Here is a 20,166-nt window from a genome sequence, read left to right on the forward strand (position 1 = left end):
ATCTGCTTAAGGGCACCACTTTAGAACAGTTAAGGTACCTATGGTAGGACGATAAGGCTTCCTTATAGGCCAAAGTGGACCTTTCAGGTCCATGCTCCAGCTGCGTGAAAGGCTGGCCACAACTACATCACTCCTGAGCATGCTCACATGCTCATTGCAGCAAAGGCACTCTGCATTCACAGCACAAGCAGTGTGCCCTGAACGCAGGGGTAACTGCACAGATTAAGGATCCTGCAACAGATTAAGGATCTGATGGACAGAGGAGGCAGGGGATGCTACATACTAAGGTCACCCAGAAAACACCAATCAGGGGAGGTCTGCAGACTGCGATCCCTTGCCGGCCAAGGACCCCTAAAAAACACGGGGGGGGGGGGGTCGCCCTCCCATGGAGATCCGCACAATAGGAAATATTCTTAAAAAGGGGCCCACGGCCTTGGTGCAGACAGTGTACCCTGACGGTCCCGCAGTGCTAAAAAGGGACAGGTGCCCTCCTTAACAGCGGCATGGCTGCCATAAAAAAATAAACCGCCCCAACAGCACCACCCTTTCCATGGGAGGCGCCAAGCTGGCCGCAACCTCAATTTGTGTGGAGGCCCAGCAGCAAGTGCACTGATCCCAGCCAGGCTCCAACAAGTCCCCCTTAAAGAGCATGGCAAAAGCCAGCTCATAACCTCATATGGGGGGGGGCCTGAGTCCACCCGAGATTTTAAAAGGGGCTGGAGGGGAAACTGAGGTCCCAACTTCCCAGGGAGGGGCCCACGTCCACCCCAAAACCCTACAGGGGTAGAGAGACACTGCATAGCCAAATTTTTTTCCTGCCTAGTGTCCTACTCCTGTAGGGGGCAGCATAACCCAACTGTCAGAAGATAAGGAGATGTGTCCATCAATGAACGAAAGAAAAGTCCTTACATTTAAAGAGCACCTGTAATTTCAGATCCATCATGGCAGCGCCTGTTAGCAGGCATCCCCTCACCTGCTGCCGCCACGTCCCTCACCTTGTGTCACTGCTGCATCACCAGCCGTCCCATTAAAGTGAATGAGACTGTCGGTGAGTCAAGAGCCAGTCAGAGGAGGAGCTGCAGGACAGAGGACAATTGCCCTTTAAATTATGATTTAAATCAAGCCTTTTTACTAGTGATTTAAATTGTAATTTAAAGCGACTTGATTTAAATCAAATCCACCCAGCTTAGGTTCACTTTTGGACAGAAGTTTGGACTACTGAACACATCCCATTCTCAATGCCAACCTAGGTGGAGTGTGCTGTACTGGTCAAAGCGGACGACATTGCACTTGTATTGGTTTACATACACCAAGGTAGATCATTCCATTAACCACTTTACTACCAGTCACGTAACCTCTACGTGATCAGACTTTGCGGGGTTATACCGGGATGATGCCTCTAGCTAGAGGCATCATCCCGGTACCGTTGTTTGAAGCCGACGGTCGGCTTTCCGTCGGTAACGATCGATGCGGCTCGGGAGCCGCTCGATCGTTACCCGGGGGGGCGGGAGGGGACGTCCCCCCCCTCCCGCCGCCTTCCGCGGCTTTGCTCGGGGCTACCGTCCCACCGGGAGCCCCGAGCACCCAGCCGGCACGTCCGCCGGCTGGATGGAGTCCCGATGAATGCCGGAAACGGCATCGATCGGGTCTCCGATGACGTAACCCGGAGGCGGCGTCCATGACGTCACGTCCGGGTTACTGTGCTGCAAAAGGCGGCAGATTTGAAAAACGGCTGTATGCAAAAATGCCGTTTTCGGCGTTTTGCATACAGGGAAGTGTAGTGGAGGGGTCCAGGGTCTTTTAGACCCTCGATCCCTCCATAAAGAGTACCTGTCACGACATATTGCTGTCACCAGGGATGTTTACATTGCTTGTGACAGCAATAAAAGTGATCAGATTTTTTTTTTTTTAAAAACCTGTAATAAAGTTTAAAAAAAAAGAAAAAATAAATAGGAAAAAAAAAAAAAAAAAAAATTTAGCCGTCCCCGTCACCTCGCGCACAAAAAAAAACGTATACGCAAGTCGAGCCGCAAATGAAATCGCTGTTCAAACCACACATGTGAGGTATCGCCGCGATCGCCAGAGCGTGGGCAATAATTAAAAAAAAAGAGCTACACTCCAACTCTAAACTGGTAACCGTTAAATAAATTTAAAGCGTCGCAGATTGAGATCTCTATTGACCGTAGTTTGTCGCCATCCCACGGGGGGGCGCAATTTTAAACCGTAACATGTTTGGTATCTATTTACTCGGCGTGACATCATCTTTCACAATATACAAAAAAAATGGGCTAACTTTACTGTTTAGTATTTTTTAAATGCAGTGAAATGTGATTTTTCAATTTTTTTCCAAAAAAATGGCGTTTTAAAGACCGCTGCGCAAATACCGCGTGACAAAAAATTTTGCAATGACCGACATTTTATTCTCCAGAGTCTTTGCTAAAAAAATATATATAATGTTTGGGGGTTCTAAGTAGTTTTCTAGGAAAAAATACTGGTTTTAACTTGTGAACAAAAAGTGTCCGAAATAGGGCTGGGGCTAAAGTGGTTAAGGATTTCCCAAAAAAATTTGGATTAAGAAACCTCCCAGCCTTACAGCATACTGCCAGGAAAGGTGAAAGCCCTTTATAAAAATGCTTCAGTTCCATGCTATTCTTCGATCTCCAAAAATGCCCTCCCTCTCCCTTAATCCTGCCAGGTAGCATCCATTGAGCACTACGCAGCAAACACATCCTCATCACACTATGCCAAAGCAGCATCAGCACTGGCCTTAATGACTGGCTGACCCATTTCTGAGCTAGCACATGTGACATGATAAAAGGTTTCTCAGCGCATGTGGAGGGGGCAACATGGCACAGGCAAGCTGGCACAGACACGTGAGGATTTAGGACAGTCAGTGCTGGGGACATTGAGGGGGGGGGGCTGGTGCAGAGGAATGTGCAGAGGTGGCAGCTCTCAGGAAGCAGCTGTACGATCCACCCCACAAGCCCCCCAGGCGCAGGGCAAGTTATATAAGCTGCATTATTAAAGCATGAATGGTCAGATGAATTCATAACTGAGCAGTCTGGAAACACTGCATCTTCTCACTGGTGAAGGGAAGACAAAAGGGATGATGGTCTCACCTGAACGTATGCTTTTGTGGCATGATCACACCACTACTATTCCAGACAGGGATTTACACTGTGGTACCAAACAGCAACACCTAAATATCTCCAAGGATCACAGCTGCAAAAAATGCAACAGCTTTTCAACCATAAAAGCAGATTTTCTATGGGCACACGCACAAATCTAATCAATAAATAGGTCCATGTAAAGATCTGCAACTTGCACTGCACACAGAATTTAACCGCTTGCAGAGCGTATAACTTGCATATTGTGGCAAGGCAGCTCTGCTGCGCAGGAACGCGTACCTAGTATGTAATCCTGTCTGGGGCGAGCTGCCGGGAACCCACTTTCGCTGTGATTATACACAGCGGGAGCTTATCTGCAGGTATCTATACCCACTGATCATGCAATCGAGAGCCAGAACAAGGCTGTTGTCAGTAAGGCAGGCATGGATCCTGCATCTCTGCAAAGCAGGAACATGGATCCATGCCTTCCCCTAGTAAAAGCCCCTCCTCCACTAAGAAAAACACCAGCTGGGCACAGGTAACCCTTTAATCACCCCTGATGTTAAACCCACTTCTCAGCCAGTGTCATTAGTACAGTGACTATTTTTAGCATTGATCACGCTATTAGTGTCACTGTCCCATTTGCGCAAACCAATCAATACACTTTTTATATCAAAAACATGTAGCAGAATACATATTGGCATAAAATGGAGATTTCATTTTTTACTGGATAGGTTTTATAGCAGAATGTAAAAAAAAGGTTTACAAAATGGTCGGTCTTTTATTTTCTAGAACAAAATAAAAAAAAAGAAAAAAGGAGGTGATCAAATACCACCAACAGAAAGCTCTATGTCTGGGGGGGTGGTTGTGTGAAAGACATCCATTTCATTTGGGTACAACATCGCGGAATGGTCAGTTAAAGTAACGCCGTGCCGTATTGCAAAAAAATGGCCTGATCTGGAAAGGGGGGGGGGGGGGGGGAGCCTTCCTGGGGGTCAAGTAGTTAAAGCCGAGTTCCACCCAAAAGTGGAACTTCCGCTTTAAATAGTCCTAACCCCCTGACATGCCACATTTGTGGGGGGGGGGGTACCTAGTTTTGACATGTACTCGCTCCCACTTCCGCTCGGAGCGCCGCGGCGTCCTGAGCGGAAGTTCTCCTCTCTCCAATCTTCTGGGACATGTCAGAGGTCCCAGAAGATTGCCGGCCAATCACGACGCATAGCGCAACTCGCACATGCGCAGTGCATACCCGGATGTGAAGCCGCAACTGTCACAGCTGGGTGCCCACACCAGTGATGCCAGCGCCGCGGAGCAGAGGGAGAAGACGGCGCATCGCTGGACCGTGGGACAGGCGAGTGTGTGTTTAGGCTGGAACTCCGCAAACATGTAAAGGTTTGTGCCTTCATTAAGATATGACCACTGCAAATAAGCTCCTATGGCTTACTCAGGGCAGACAGGTAAACCAGGTGTAATCCGCTTGATGCCATACTTATGGGTTGACAGGTCGGCTGCCTGCTAGGAAAGCAGGACACTAAGCAGGAAGAGCTGGCTGCATCCTTGCACTCTAGGAGACGGGCTGGTTGTGTCATAGCAATCAAGCTAGGAAGCTAGGAGGCCTGCATCCTACCATCAATCGGGAACATTAGTGCTGCATGCATGTAAACCGCACAGACACTACATGCATGGTGTACAAACTTTATGTAGGATCTTGCTGCCAAGCAAGAGCCTACATAAAATCATATGGCTGTGTTCATGAGCCCTAATGCTACCCAAATAAGCTTTGAGCAACTTTTGGGTTAAACCTTGTGTTGCTTCATGTACAATGGGATGCAGTAATACAGCAAACCAGTGGTATCCAAACGGTGGGCCAGATGTGGCCCTTGGAGCACCAATTCATCAACTGACACCAATGATGGGGAACTAATTCAACCCATTAAAACCAAAGATGAGGAACTGATGCCAGGGCATTTCCTACAACCACTCTCCAGTCCGGCCCCCCTAAAGCCTGAAGAAACCGTATATTGGCTCTTTAATATAAGCATGCGTCACTGACATTTATCATAATTAGTGCAGCTATATTATTATTTAGACGTTTCCCACTTCTAGCTGTAGCTATATACCTTCACCTTTATTGTTCTTAGCGCGGTTATTTTTTTGTATTATATTGGCTCTTTGCTTAGAAAGTTTGGAGACCCCCCTGCATCAAACTAAGGACACCAGCACCCTTGTCATCCACTTGTTGCATACTTGTACTTTCCAATGCTGCCCTAAACAGCATTCCACATACCGTGTAGCCAACTTCAATGATGAATAGCAGCTGACTGCATGGCACAGAATAGGTCACCCCAACATTTCATATTCCTGGTGTACCATGTACTTCTATGAGTGTCTCCGGTTCGCTTTGTATTGCTTCCTTTGTGTGAAATACCTGGTGGTTCCAGCTAGTCCCTCAGCTTTCCTATTGAAAACCTGACTGCACAGCGTGGTCAGTTTTCTGGAAGTCCTGGGGGCTGATCCAATGATCAGGCGAGTGCTGACACGCCCCTTCTGCATAGCTTTTTACAGGGAAAATCAGTGTGCTGCTGTCTCTCCTACCCTAGCTCTTATACCAAGAACAAAGGCTATATGATCAATTATAAGAGGGAAAAAAAAGATTCAATGTTTTATTACGTTTATACACATTTCTTTCTTTTAACCATTTGCCGACTGCCTAATGACGATTTACGTCGGCGGTCAGCCCCTCACAGGCAAAGCAACGTAGTACTACGTCGCTAGCCTGTGAGGCTCTAGGGAGCGAGCGCGCGCCGCTAGAGGCAGGCTCCCACTTGCTCATGGACCCCCCCACGCACGCGAGTGACCGGCGGACCCGATGTCCGCCGGTCACTTGCGATTGTCAGTTACAGCGGGAGAAAGGCAGGCGGCTAATGTAAACACAGCCGCCTGTCATTCTTCCCTGTGTAACAGAACAGATCATACGGTCCTGCTATGTAGGATCGTAGATCTCTGCTGTTACATGAAAAGCTACACCCCTTTACAGTTAGAAGTACGCCCCTAGGGACACACTTAACCCCTCCTTCTCAAAGTTAACCCCTTCACTGCCAGTGTCATTTTTACAGTAACAGTGCATATGTATAGCACTGATTACTGTAGTAATGTCACTGGTACCCCCAAAAGTGTCAAAAATGTCAGTCAAGGGTCCGATCTGTCTGCCGCAATGTCGCAGTCCCTCAAAAATCGCACAGGTGATCAAATATGGGAAAAAGGCCCTCCGTAGAAGTCCGTGTGACGAAACATGTAAGGGCGTGAGCACGCATCCATCAGCTGTCACGCAAAGTCGGTGCTCTGGAGCTCTGGTTTCCTTAGAGGTAGCGGTGAGTGACCGGCACACGACGGACTACTTATTTATTCTACATGCTACTATTTCATTTCAACATTGTGAGTGTATCTTGTATGGGGGATTGGGAATTTTAATAAAGTGTTGTTTTACGGAATTACACGATGGGTCCTCCCCCTTTCTTTTCCCATACATGATCCGAGGTGTCTTTTGCGGTCTATGCTGAACAGAAGTCCTGATTCCAATATCAGAGTTTGGGCAATCCGGAGAGAGTGATTACCTGGGATTCTTTTACCACATTGTGGAATTATATCCTACTTAAGGCGTTTTTTTCCCATCCTTTGGTGAGTTTTCACTACCTAGGGGGGCACGTTTTTTGAGGTGTGGTGACGGTGGTCCACCTAGGCAGGAAGCGCCACTGGGTGTCTACGGGCTTGCACTCCAGGATTCTATACAATACATGAACTTTATTATATTCAGCATTTGCGGATATTACTCACCTTGAATGGACATTATTTTGCAAAGAATAACATTTGATGCATTGTTTCTATACATAAGTTACTTCAATTAGCGCTGCTAGTGTGTGTGAGCCTCTTTTAGATTCTCATTATACACCTATTGCTATTTGATTTGTATAGCGGCTGCTTCTTATTTTAGATTTTCTTTTCTTATATTAGCGCTGGGTTGAGTGGGTGTTTTTATACTTACTCCTATTATCTACAGGTGATCAAATACCACCAAAAGAAAGCTCTGTTTGTGGGGAAAAAAAGGACGTCCATTTCATTTGGGTACAGCGTCGCACGACCGCGCAATTGTCCGTTAAAGTCACGCAGTGCCAAATCGCAAAATACCCCCTGGTCAGGAAGGGGGTAAAATCTTCCGGGGCTTAAGTGGTTAAACTGAATGGGTTTGTTCTACAAGGCGAGGGTTTACATATTCCTGAAGCTAGACTGGGGACATGCGAGGACCTGGCTGACTAGGCATGGAGAAGGTGCACAACCCTGCTGTGACACCCTGAAAGTTATACAAGACCAAAACCTATGGATGTTTAAACCCTCATGTTTTGTGCATCAGGGAGATTTCAGAGAAATCCCTCCAAGTCAGTCCCTGATCACACTGCCCCAGTCCAGCTTGCCAACATATGCCTGACTCGAATGGATGATCGCACACTTAAAAATTATGACCGCAATGGCGTTCAGTTCTGCACTCCTTTAACCCATTTTTAGCAGAGGGATAAAAAGCCTGCTGTCGGCTGACGTCACTCAGCCAGTCCAGGCTCTGGATAAATCCTGACTTTACAGTTGGGATCGACCCAGATGCCTTGACCAGCAGCTGGCTCAGCCTCCTGGCTGGGCGCACACACACACACACACACACACACACACACACACACACACAGTGTGCAGTCCAGAGTCCGGGTTCTATTCACTGGCTTGGCTGCATTTTTTTTTTATCCGAAATCGCACCCGAACCAGACCCAAAAAACCACACTGCGGCCACCCCAGACATGTGAACCGGCTCCATTGAATGCCGGTCACATTAGTGTTATGCAAATTGGATGCAGTTAACCACTTCAGCCCCGGAAGATTTGGCTGCTCAAAGACCAGGCCCTATTTTGCCATTCGGCACTGCGTGACTTTAACAGAAAATTGCGGTCGTGCGGCGCTGTACCCAAATGAAATTGACATCTTTTTTTTCCCCACAAACAGAGCTTTCTTTTGGTGGTATTTGATCACCTCTGCGATTTTTACTTTTTGCGCTATAAACAAAAAAAGGCGACAATTTTGAAAAATTAACAATATTTCACATTTTTTTTTTTTTTTATATGAAATTCCCAAAAAAAAAAAAAAAAAATGTGAATCAAAATTTAACATTTTAGGCCAATTTGTTTTCCGCTACATTTTTTTTTTTTTTTTTACTAAAAATAAAAATCGCAATAAGCGTATTTTGATTGGTTTGCGCAAAAGTTATTGCGTTTAATAACTAGGGGAGAGATCTATGTCCTTTTTATTTTTTTTTTTACTAGTAATTGGCGGCGATCTGATTTTTTTTGTGGGACTGCGACATTGCGGCGGACAGATTGGACCCTTGACTGACACTTTTGGGGTTACCAGTGACATTACTACAGTAATCAGTGCTATATATATGCACTGTTACTGTAAAAATTACACTGAAAAGAAGAGGAGGCGCAAACACCTAGTGCATTACCCGTGGTCAATGTTGCAAATTGTTTAATTAAAAAATGCCAAATGCATACTCACAGACGCAGAGATAAAAACATGTTACAAGAATCCACCATGTGTGAACTGGAACAAGTCCTTCAGTCAGGACCGCTAACGCGTTTCGGGGGTCAGGCCCCCTTCCTCAAGAGCTCTGGCCCCCTTCCTCTTTTCTTTTCCATGTACCCGTTTTGGAGTTCCCTGCCTGAGGAGAGCAGCACGCCAGTCTTCCCATTCGGAGTGAGCGCTGGGCTGAATTTTTGTAAAAATGACACTGCCCGGGGAAGGGGTTAAATGTATCCCTAGGGGCGTGATTCTAACTGTGGGGGGGCTTGTGATGTAATCACAGAGACCATACGATCCTACATAGCAGGATTGTATGATCTCTGCAGTTACACCAGGGAGAATGACAGGTGGCTTTGTTTACATCAGCCGCCTGCCTTTCTTCCTCTACAGCGGGAGATCGCGAGTGACCGGCAGACATCGGAGCCACCGGCCACTCGCGCGGTGATGTCAGGGAACGAGTGTGTCAATGCAGTAAAGCATGCTTGTTATGCTCACTGTGGAACCAAAGGGGTTAATACTTTGCATTTTGTAAAAAGGCTACTTGATCCAGTCTTCTGGGTTTAGTACCTTTAAAGAGGAAGTAAACCCTCCAAGTTGTACCTATAGGTGCGCCTATATTAAGACTTACCTATAGGTACTGTAAATATCTCCTAAACATGTACCGTTTAGGAGATATTTACCTTACATGCAGCCAGTGACGTCACTGGCGCATGCGCTTTGAAGGAACGGCCGCTGGTGCTGTTCCTTCAGATCCCCGTGCCGTGACGTCATCGCGGCTCCAACCAATCAGATGGCTGGAGGCCGCAAACCCGGAAGAAGGGCGACTGAACATGTCGCCCATGGACAGGTAATCAGTCGGCACTGTGGGGCTTCGTTCTAAGGTAAGTATTTCATAATGAGCTAGTATGCGATGCATACTAGCTCATTATGGGTTTCTTTCAGGTGTTAAAAAAAAAAAAAAAAAAAAAAAAAATCTGAGGTTTACAACCTCTAAGAGGCATGCAGCTGGCTTTAAAAGCTCAGTTAAATACTTGGATCACCTAATTTGGTAAGACCATCAACTTTTAAGTCAAAAATTGACAATCAAATTGTATATGTGGGCACCTACACTTTAGGTCGGTTAAAAATGGATTTTTGTAAAATCTTACCGTAAAATCCTTTTCTCTTAGCTCATCGACAGACGTAGTCCTCGGTGATACACCACCTTCGGGTTATGTTACCTCCGCAGGAGCAGGACTAGACAGGAAATTAAAAAGCTCTGGCCACACCCTAGGGGCAGTCCCAGAGGGTATATCCTCTCTCTCTCTGCCTCAGCAAATCAGTTATGTGAAAAAGCAGTGCTTAGAGAATTTAACCCAACCCAACTCCAAAACAGAGGGGCGGGGACTACGTCTGTCGATGAGCTAAGAGAAAAGGATTTTACGGTAAGATTTTACAAAAATCCATTTTTCTCTAGCGCTCATCGACAGACGTAGTCCTCGGTGATACACCACCTTCGGGACGTCCCAGAGCAGTATCACAACTGAGGGGTGGGAAAATGGAAATCAAATCCCAATCTAGAAGGCCCAACCGGTGCCAACTAGAAGTTTACAATGCTCATCCTTAATGATGAGACTCAACAAAAAAATTTTCAAACAGAAAAAAACCCTCGAGGTAGACCACCGGTCTCCTCAAATTGCGGCCTGCAAAACCTTGCGGCCAAATGAGGCATCCGCCGATGCCGTCACATCAATTTTATAGAATTTAGTAAAGGTATGTACCGACGACCAAGTGGCCGCCTTACATACCTGGACCACTGACGCCTGATGGCGAAAGGCCCAGGAAGTACTGAGCGCTCGAGTGGAGTGCGCCCTAACAGGGAACGGAGGACTCTGACCCTTAATAGAATAAGCCTGTACCACCGTTTGTCTAATCCATTTGGCAATGGTCGCGGCAGATGCAGGCAAACCCTTTCTGGGGCCATCCGTGATCACAAAAAGTGAATCCGTCTTACGGAATGATTCCGTAGCTTTCAGGTATACCCTGATTGCCCGAACCACATCCAAGGAATGCAACGCATGTTCCCGATGATGCTTGGGCTGAGGACACAAGGAAGGTAGTACAATATCTTCATTCAGATGAAAATCTGAAACCACCTTAGGAAGAAAAGATGGCTTAGGATGAAGTACTACCTTATCCCTATGAATCACTAGGTATGGGGACTGGCATGATAATGCAGCCAGTTCTGACACCCTGCGAGCAGAAGTAATAGCCACCAAGAAGACCACCTTCTGGGATAAAGTAAGCAAGGGAATCTCCCTGATGTTTTCAAAGGGAGGTTTCTGTAGAACCGACAAAACCAAATTAAGATCCCAGGGCGGTAAGGGCGCGCGGACTGGAGGAGCCAGGTGCCGCACCCCCTGGATGAAATTCCGCACCAAGGATTTGGTAGCTAAAGGTTTCTGAAAGAAGATTGCTAATGCTGAAACTTGACCCTTGATGGTGCTCAAGGCTAGCTTCTGCTCAACCCCTTGTTGCAAAAAGGCCAATATTCGAGACACCGAATAGGTACGTGGAGGAAATCCTAAAGATTCGCACCACGCAATATAAGTCTTCCATGTGTGATAATAGACTTTGCTGGAAGTCGCTTTCCTAGCTTTAATAAGGGTAGGAATGACAGAAGTAGACAAACCTCTGTCCTTCAGTACTTGGGTCTCAATGGCCAGGCCATTAAAACCAGCGACTGTAAAGCACGAAGGTAAATAGGTCCTTGAGACTACAGACACTCCCTGAGACGAAGTTCCCACGGAACGTCTGCGACTAACCTGTCCAAGTCGGCCAGGCCGGCTTGAAGAGGCCAGCCTAGAATTTCTAGGACCACTGGCGCTGATTGGATCTGAACCAGGCGTCCCTAGAGGTACCTGGCCCCGACCATCCGAGAAAGTCTGGTCGTTTTCTGTTCCCACACATTTATCAGATACCTGATAGTTATCAGGCAAGGTGATCTTTTCTGGTTGAACCTCAGTGACCGAAGTCACCCGACTAGAGGCTACTTGGCCTATCTGGTCAATCAGATCCGATTCCTGTGAGGTATCGGGACTAATCTTAGGAAAAGGTAAAGGAAAAGATCTATACAGGGAACGGTAGCTACCGCTTCCTGTACTAAAATGTTGGAAGGGAAGAATCGCACCGGTAGTAGTGGTTGATGCTCGATCTAATGTCCTGAATACCGGTGAAAACGTCCCCCCACCCTGAAATTGGGTGGGGGCGCACCTTCAGGCTGTGTACTCCTTTACTTCGGGTTTGGCTGGGTTGGTCCTCTGCTTGTCCGACCAGCCCTTCTTTAACCCTCCTGGAGGAGCCTTGCCTTTCCCGGAAGTACCAGCCGGGCGTCCTTTATGGGCAGTAAAGAAAGGTCCTCGCTTGTTGCGAGGTTCCTTAGCTTTTGCAGCCTGTGGCAAAAAAGTACTCTTGCCCCCGGTGGCATCCTTAATGATTTCATCTAGGTTGGCTCCAAATAGACGATTCCCCTGGAAAGGGAGATTGGTCAAAGTCTTTTTGGAACCTAGGTCAGCTGACCAGCATTTTAACCACAGCACACGTCTGAGGATCACTGCTAACTTAGATGCATGCCCTAACAAGGGAGTAGTGTCCAAGGCTGCGTCACAGATAAACCGTAGCCCTTGTATGATCTGTTCTATCAAATCAGATGTCTCCTGGGGAATATCTTTTCCCCTAAGATCTTGGCGTACCATCTTCGCCCATTCTGTAAGTGTCTGGGAAACTAGACCAATAACAATTACTGGTCTAAATGCTGACCCTATCAGAGAAAAGATAGTGCGGGACTCCGCTTCTATCTTTCGATCCACCGGATCCTTAAAGGACGAAGTGTCCTCCACTGGAATAACCGTGGCTTTATTCAGCCTGGAAATAGGCGGATCCACGACTGGTGGTACCGTCCATTTCTTAATGATGGATTCCTCAAACGGATAGCGTCTAGCAATACGCTTGGAAATAGTAAAGGTACGTTTAGAATGTTCCCATTCTCCTTTAATCTGATTTCCGAAACATTTAGGTACAGGAAAAGCCTTCGCCGTCTTGATGGGCTTATTAGTCCCAAAAGGCCTCTCTGTTTCAGTTACCTCTGCCGGTAAAGCCTCAAGTTTTAAGGTTTCTTGCACTGCCACAACTAGTGCGTCCACCAATGCTTCTTCCTGAATTATAGCAGGAGAAGAAGCGTCCTCCTCACTGTCTGAGGGGGCTTTACCTGGGATAGCAGCCCTTGCAGAGGAACCTGCAACTGCAGTGACCATCTCTGAATCAGAGTCAGAGGTGTCAGATAGTATAGGGGTAGGCGGGGGTCGCTTCCTTGACCCCCGTCCCTGACAGGCCGCCTCCACCCGAGCCACCATAGACTCCAAAATTGCTGTAAATGACTCTATACTCTGTGCACCGGCGGGTCCCGAGGCCCCCTCGAGGGAAACAGGTGGGGGAATATGTGTGGCAGGGTCCATAATAACTCCAGTTACTTCCTGGATGATATAATTCAAAGTAAAGAAAAACTTTTTTTTTTTTTTTTTTTTTTTTTTCCGACCCTCAGCGCCACAAAAAACCCCTTAGTGTTACCTGCTAGGGATCCCTATCGATCGAGAGAGAGAGAGATAGACCCCCAGGCTCACCACTTGATGTTCAGAGTTGAACTGCACAGCTTACAGCGCTGTCTTAGACAAACAGGAAGTCTTTTGGCTGGCTGCCCAGGAAGAAAGGAGGCGGCTCCGCCCCTCTGTACGCCTTCCGGCGCCTCCCCCAAGCTCCACGAGGTGTAGAATCACCTAAAACATGGCCGCCCCCATGCTGGAGACACGAGGCTACGCCAAAATGGCGGCTCGTGCGATCCAGCAAAAAAAAAATGGCGGCGGCCTGTGCTGACTAGCGGTGTGCTACAGGCACACAACACTCTCTCTGCATGGGGATATGGCGTGTTTGGCGGTACCGGCCCTGGCGGACCGCATGGCCGTTCGGGAGGCCTGCTATTAGCTGGAGATCTGATTTGGAAGACAGTCTACATGTCCATGGCTTCTGACTGGTAGGTAGCTTATACTTAACCCATAAGATTCCCAGAATGCCACAGATTACATTTTTTAAAACATGTATACAATAGATTGTTAGCTCCCAAACCAAGCCTCCTGGCTTTTTGCACACATAAAATCACACTCAAAGTAGGAGGATTTGTGACATGTTATAGGATAGAAAGAACTCTTTCTTACCATACAGAGAGGGGCCCGCGTTCACCACAAAACCCGTCAGGGAAAAAAGGGGGAACATACTACTCACCATACCGGAACCAGGCGGGCACCAACTCCTGACAGTACCCCTCTCCACCGGGGCGGGAGGGCTGTCGACCGATACGGACGCCGTGACTCATGGTCTTTGGCGTTTCAGCGAGACGTTTAACTCGCGGGTTCAGTCCTTTTAATGGGACTTTGTCGCGGCCGACCCAGCGCGGAGCTATGGCCTGCACGCGCTCGTAGGCTGAACTGGGGTGACCACCGGATCTCAACATCCAGCCCGTCGCCCAGTTCAGCTTTCTTGCTTGAAGATCTCACAGGAACACTGGAGAAAAAAAGCTGTCCAAAAATCCTTTTAGAAAAAAATTCTTGCCAGGACCTAAGATCCCAGCAAGGTATCTAGGTCCTTACTCCTAACTAGACAGAAAATAACTGATTTGCTGAGGCAGAGAGAGAGAGGATATACCCTCTGGGACTGCCCCTAGGGTGTGGCCAGAGCTTTTTAATTTCCTGTCTAGTCCTGCTCCTGCGGAGGTAACATAACCCGAAGGTGGTGTATCACCGAGGACTACGTCTGTCGATGAGCGCTAGAGAAAATGTGCTTGTGCAACACCAGCCTGACCCCTGCACATTAGATAGCGCCTGTTATGCAGTATCAGCACGAATAGCCCTCGCTACTTCTCACACTTAAATGACAGATACAATAAATGTCACAGCAGGTTTGCTCCGGGGAGCTGCCTAAGTATAGTAGAAACAAGATACTACAGAATCTAGACTAACAGGTTAAAGATTCACACCAAGCTGTTTGCATTAAAAACCTTCAAACTGATCAGGCTAGACCACACAGGTTCGAACAGATCCAAAAGTGGTAGTGGGCTCACCCGACAGAGGGCCCAGGTAAGGCTGACCGGTCTGAAATTCCCAGGTAAAGCCCCAAAAGATACCAGTACATGAGCCAATAAGGAGACTTCAAATTCCATACCTTTTCTACCCGATTTCCTAATTTCACCCTGCACTTCTAGACTAAAGCTGGAGGATCAGCATGAAGGCTGCAAGTTTTTTCCACATATTAGCTATCCATACAGATACAAGGGCTGCTTCTGCTTGCTTATTGAAGTCCAACAGAAGGGATTACAAAATCTCTTGCAGTGGGTCCCCATATGCTGCAAGCGTTAGACTATGCACTCTAGGGCAGTGGGCTCCAAACTGCAGCCTGGGGGTCAGATACGGCCCTTTGCTTTATCTGGCCTTTGGGGCACCATTTCATCCACTGGTACCAACAGAGCAATGGGCAAAATTCTCCCCCACTGACCAATGAAGGGCACAATTCCTCCCAATGACACTGGGGTGCAATCCCTCCCAATGACACCAAAGATGGAGCACTGTTTCTCACTGACTTTGGGACCTTTTCTACTCTCAATGGCCTCAATGACTCAGTCTGGCCCCCCAAAAGCCCAAAGGACAGTTAGCTGGCCCTTTGTTTAGGGCAGGGATCCTCAAACTACGGCCTTCCAGCTGTTGCGGAACTACACATCCCATGAGGCATTGAAAAAAATGACATTCATAGACATGATGGGAATTTTAGTTCCTGAACAACTGGAGGGCCATAGTTTGAGGACCTTTGGTTTAGGGGCTCCATTCACACCTCAGCGTGTCGTTTTCAGGCGTTGACATCTAACAAAAATGCTTGTAATCTGCCAAAATGAGACGCTCGTGTACTTTTTTGAGCTTCAGGCGTTTTGCGTCAGGAGACTCCTGCTCTAGAGGAGAAGTAGTAAAGTAGTAAAGCAAATTATTTACTTATTCCTCACTCTTCCATCTTTGCAACCAGACCCAACATTTTTTTGGACAGTGCTCAGGGCCAGTCATACAATGGCCATACCATGAAGGGTCGACTGCCCTGCATTGTATACAAATGAGACCGCCCCACAACCCACAGGAGAGCCCAGAGCAAAGAGTAAGGCAATTACACCTTACTCATCCCCCTAAATTTAAGGAGCATTGAAGCCTTGCAGTTAATGGGGACCCAAAAGCAATAGTAGTTTTCTTAACATCCCAGAGCCAGCCTTTCGGAACTCACAGACCACTAAACGCACAGCTTTGAAACCCACGGATTAATATGAATTTTTCATGCCCAAAACATACAATGCGCCGGCTCTCTGCCCCTATCCCCCTGGATCACACTGCTGCCTCATACACAATGCTCTGTCCTCCTCCTGGATCACACTGCTTCCTCATACACAATGCTTGTCGTCCTCCTGGATCACACTGCTTCCTCATACACAATGCTTGTCGTCCTCCTGGATCACACTGCTGCCTCATACACAATGCTCCGTCCTCCTGGATCACACCGCTGCCTCATACACAATGCTCTGTTGTCCTCCTGGATCACACTGCTGCCTCATACACAATGCTCTGTTGTCCTCCTGGATCACACTGCTGCCTCATACACAATGCTCTGTTGTCCTCCTGGATCACACTGCTGCCTCATACACAATGCTCTGCCCTCCCCTGGATCACACTGCTGCCTCATACACAATGCTCTGTCCCCCTCCTGGATCACACTGCTGCCTCATACACAATGCTCTGGCTCTGTTTCCCCCTTTCTCTGGATCACACTGCTGCCTCATACACAATGCTCTGCCCTCCTCCTGGATCACACTGCTGCCTCATACACAATGTTCTCTCCTCCTCCTGGATCACACTGCTGCCTTATACACAATGCTCTGTCCTCCCCCTGGATCACACTGCTGCCTTATACACAATGCTCTGTCCTCCTCCTGGATCACACCGCTGCCTTATACACAATGTTCTCTCCTCCACCTGGATCACACTGCTGCCTCATACACAATGCTCTGTTGTCCTCCTGGATCACACTGCTGCCTCATACACAATGCTCTGCCCTCCTCTTGGATCACACTGCTGCCTCATACACAATGCTCTGCCCTCCTCCTGGATCACACTGCTGCCTCATACACAATGCTCTGGGTTTCCCCCTTTCTCTGGATCACACTGCTGCCTCACACAATGCTCTGTCCTCCCCCTGGATCACACTGCAGCCTTCTACACAATGCTCTGTCCTCCACCTGGATCACACTGCTGCCTTATACACAATGTTCTCTCCTCCCCCTGGATAACACTGCTGCCTTCTACACAATGCTCTGTCCTCCCCCTGGATCACACTGCTGCCTTCTACACAATGCTCTGTCCTCCTCCTGGATCACACTGCTGCCTTCTACACAATGCTCTGGTCCTCCTCCAGGATCACACTGCTGCCTTATACACAATGTTCTCTCCTCCTCCGGGATCACACTGCTGCCTTTTACACAATGCCCTGTCCTCCTGGATCACACTGCTGCCTTATACACTATGTTCTCTCCTCCTCCTGGATCACACTGCTGCCTTTTACACAACGCCCTGTCCTGGATCACACCGCTGCTTTCTACACAATGCTCAGTCCTCCCCCTGGATCAAGCCGCTGCTCTGGCTTTATCCCCTCTCCCTAGATCACATGGCTGCCTTTTACACCATGCTCTAGCTTTCTGCCATTCCTGACCCCCCCCCCCCCCCCATTGGATCTCACTTCCTTATCCAGTCATGTCCGTCCCAGTCTGATTAACACTGCCATTGGAAGTCCCCCCCTTCACCTCCTGCTCTCCACACTACTCTTGGCGCCTCCCTGTGAGTTTAAACGAGCCGGAACTACAGACAAGGCACCTAGTATCAATTATCACACTTCCTGTCCGCACGCATTGAGAACATTGGGCTGTATACATCTTCCACAATGTTGATTTACAGCAGAACCCCTGGGGACCACCAAAATTCTCACGGACAATCAGTGGTCTAGGGACCACTGGTTGACAACCGCTGCTCTAGAGCCATTATCCTTCACGTTTGATACACAAGGTGTCCAAGCACCTAATACACATGCTCTGGGTCTACAAAGGGAGCAAAACCCCAAGATTCAATAAAAAAGTGAAACCTAAAAAGCGATTCAAGAATAGTTTTAACAAACTAAGGGTTAACATCCTTTAATGATCAGAGTGACAGGATGAAAGTGCTTGATGGTTCACTTTTCAGCAGTGCCTTAAGAGCCCATTCACATCAGCCTGACAAGTTGCGGTATGTTGCGGTCCATTGATTAGCACAGGACCCGTTCTAATAGGAGCGACACAAGTCGCACCGACTTAGAAAAAGGGTCCTGTACTACTTTGGGGCGACCTCGGAGCGACTTGCATAGACTTCCATTATGTGAAGTATCTGCAAGTCGCGCCGAAGTCGCAGTGCACAGCGGTGCACGCAACTTCACAGGTCGCCCCCCAAAGTCGTGTCGCGCTAGTCTGAATGGGCTCTAAAGGGTAACTCCACTCTCATGGAGAAAAATAAAAATAGCAAAGAAAAAATATAGCGTAGACAATTGCGACCTATTGTAATGGATTAAAAATTACCTTTTCAATCTGCAGCAGTTTTAATTTTCTGAAAAAGCAGTGCAATATGGCTACCTGGAGCTGTTCTGTACACAGAATGTATACTGACCACACCCCAGAAACATTTCCTGCTTGTGTGATTGGCTCACCAATTTTCCCAGAAGTCTGCACTAAGATACAAGTCAGATTTCTGGCATCCCCTGCAGCAAAAATGTCATTTTTGGGGGAGATACTTCCAATAGGAACAGGTCTAAAGGGATGCAGACCCAGCAGATTTCCTCAGTGCCCTGCAGGTGCACAGCTGGTTGATAATTATGAAACTCCCTACCATTAGACCCACTTAGCACATGAGAACAGAGGAACAAACATGGATTTCTTCTGTAGGAATCTGCAACGAAATTTGTTACAAATCCCTGCAATGTACACAGATCACCCACAGGGAAACTTCTTTAACAAAAGCGGAGTTACACTTTAAAGAAATCCTGACAAATATTCTATACCCATTTGCTACCCGGACTCACTGCTGAAGCCTCTTACCAGAGCAATGCCTCAAGCAGCACATGTAACTTGGTCCATCCGTGTCTCCAGCTCAAACGCATCCGGCCGATCCTGAGGATTGGCAGCCAGCATGTCCTTAAGCAGCTGCCGGATGCCCTCCGACATGGAAGTCCTGCGTTTCTGTGGGATGTGAAGCTCCATCTTTGGGTTCTCTAGCAGCGCCTCCCCTACAGGCACAATCTCACTGCCTTGCTTTATGTAAGTCCCCAGCAACTCCTTCTTGGTCTCCGCGTCCACAAAGGTGATGCGCTCGATCATAGCCCACATGATTATGCCCAGGGCAAAAATGTCAGCCTTAGCCGTGTAGTGACCTTCCCACACCTCCGGGGCCATGTAAAAATCAGAGCCGCAGGCTGAGGACAGCCAGTATTTGTTCACGTTCACAGTCTTGTTCTCATTAACTACCTCCCCTGTAGTTTCCTTCCCTCGGGAAGCGAGCCCAGCGCATACCTTGCTGAGGCCAAAGTCTGCCACTTTTAGGACCGGAGCGCCCGATCGTTCGGTAATCAGAATATTATCAGGTTTTAGGTCCCGATGAACGATCTGGTTCTTATGCAGAAAGGCAATGGCACTTGTCAGCTGCAACATAAAACTTTTGTTGGTTGCAGGGTCTGGCCTCCTGGAGAGGATATACTGATTGAGATCGCCACCTTCGCAGAACTCCATGACAAACCAAAGATAGCAGGCTTCTTCCAGAGAGCCAAAAAGCCGTTCTCCTGCAAGAAAAAAAAAAGGCAGTATGTTAAAACTCTTAAACGTCTAACACACAGGTGTCAAACACAAGGCCTGTGGGCAGAATGCGGCTCCCCCAGGCCATTTCATGTGTCCCCCGCACCTCTCCAGCTGCGGCACCCCCTTGTCTCTGCCCCCACCTTGTCTCAGTAGTCGGCAGCAAAGAGGACAGAACTCCTTTGCCAGATCCTGTGCATCTCTGTGCTGCAGCTGAAAGGCTCCTCTTTGCCCATCCCCACCTTCTCAGCAGTCTGCAGCAGAGGGGAGGGCAGAACTCCTCCTACAGATCCTGCACCTCTCTGTGCAGCCACACCACCTTGTCTAAGCCTCCCCTGGTCTCAAGCATTCAGCAGACTCCAAGTTGACTCCAGCCCTCCTCTAGTCCTCGTCCAGACCTTGCAATTTCTTCTTCCCAGATCCACCTGCATCTTCTTCTGGGCAGTAGCACAAGGTAAG

At 48.0% G+C, this 20,166-nt stretch overlaps 1 protein-coding gene across 1 annotated transcript in view; it reads right to left on the reverse strand.

The window, feature by feature from the left end:
• Positions 1–20,166, reverse strand: part of STK35 (serine/threonine kinase 35) — a 56,846-nt gene that overhangs the window by 24,929 nt on the left and 11,751 nt on the right. Inside the window, exon 2 of the mRNA XM_082271399.1 lies at positions 18,958–19,694. Coding sequence (XP_082127525.1) covers positions 18,970–19,694 — 725 coding nt within the window. The 3' untranslated portion in view covers positions 18,958–18,969. The remainder of the gene's footprint in view (positions 1–18,957; positions 19,695–20,166) is intronic.

The sequence above is a fragment of the Pelophylax lessonae genome (genome assembly GCF_965119305.1).
Source record: "Pelophylax lessonae genome assembly, chromosome: 11".
In the NCBI taxonomy this organism is placed as follows: Eukaryota; Metazoa; Chordata; class Amphibia; order Anura; family Ranidae; genus Pelophylax; species Pelophylax lessonae.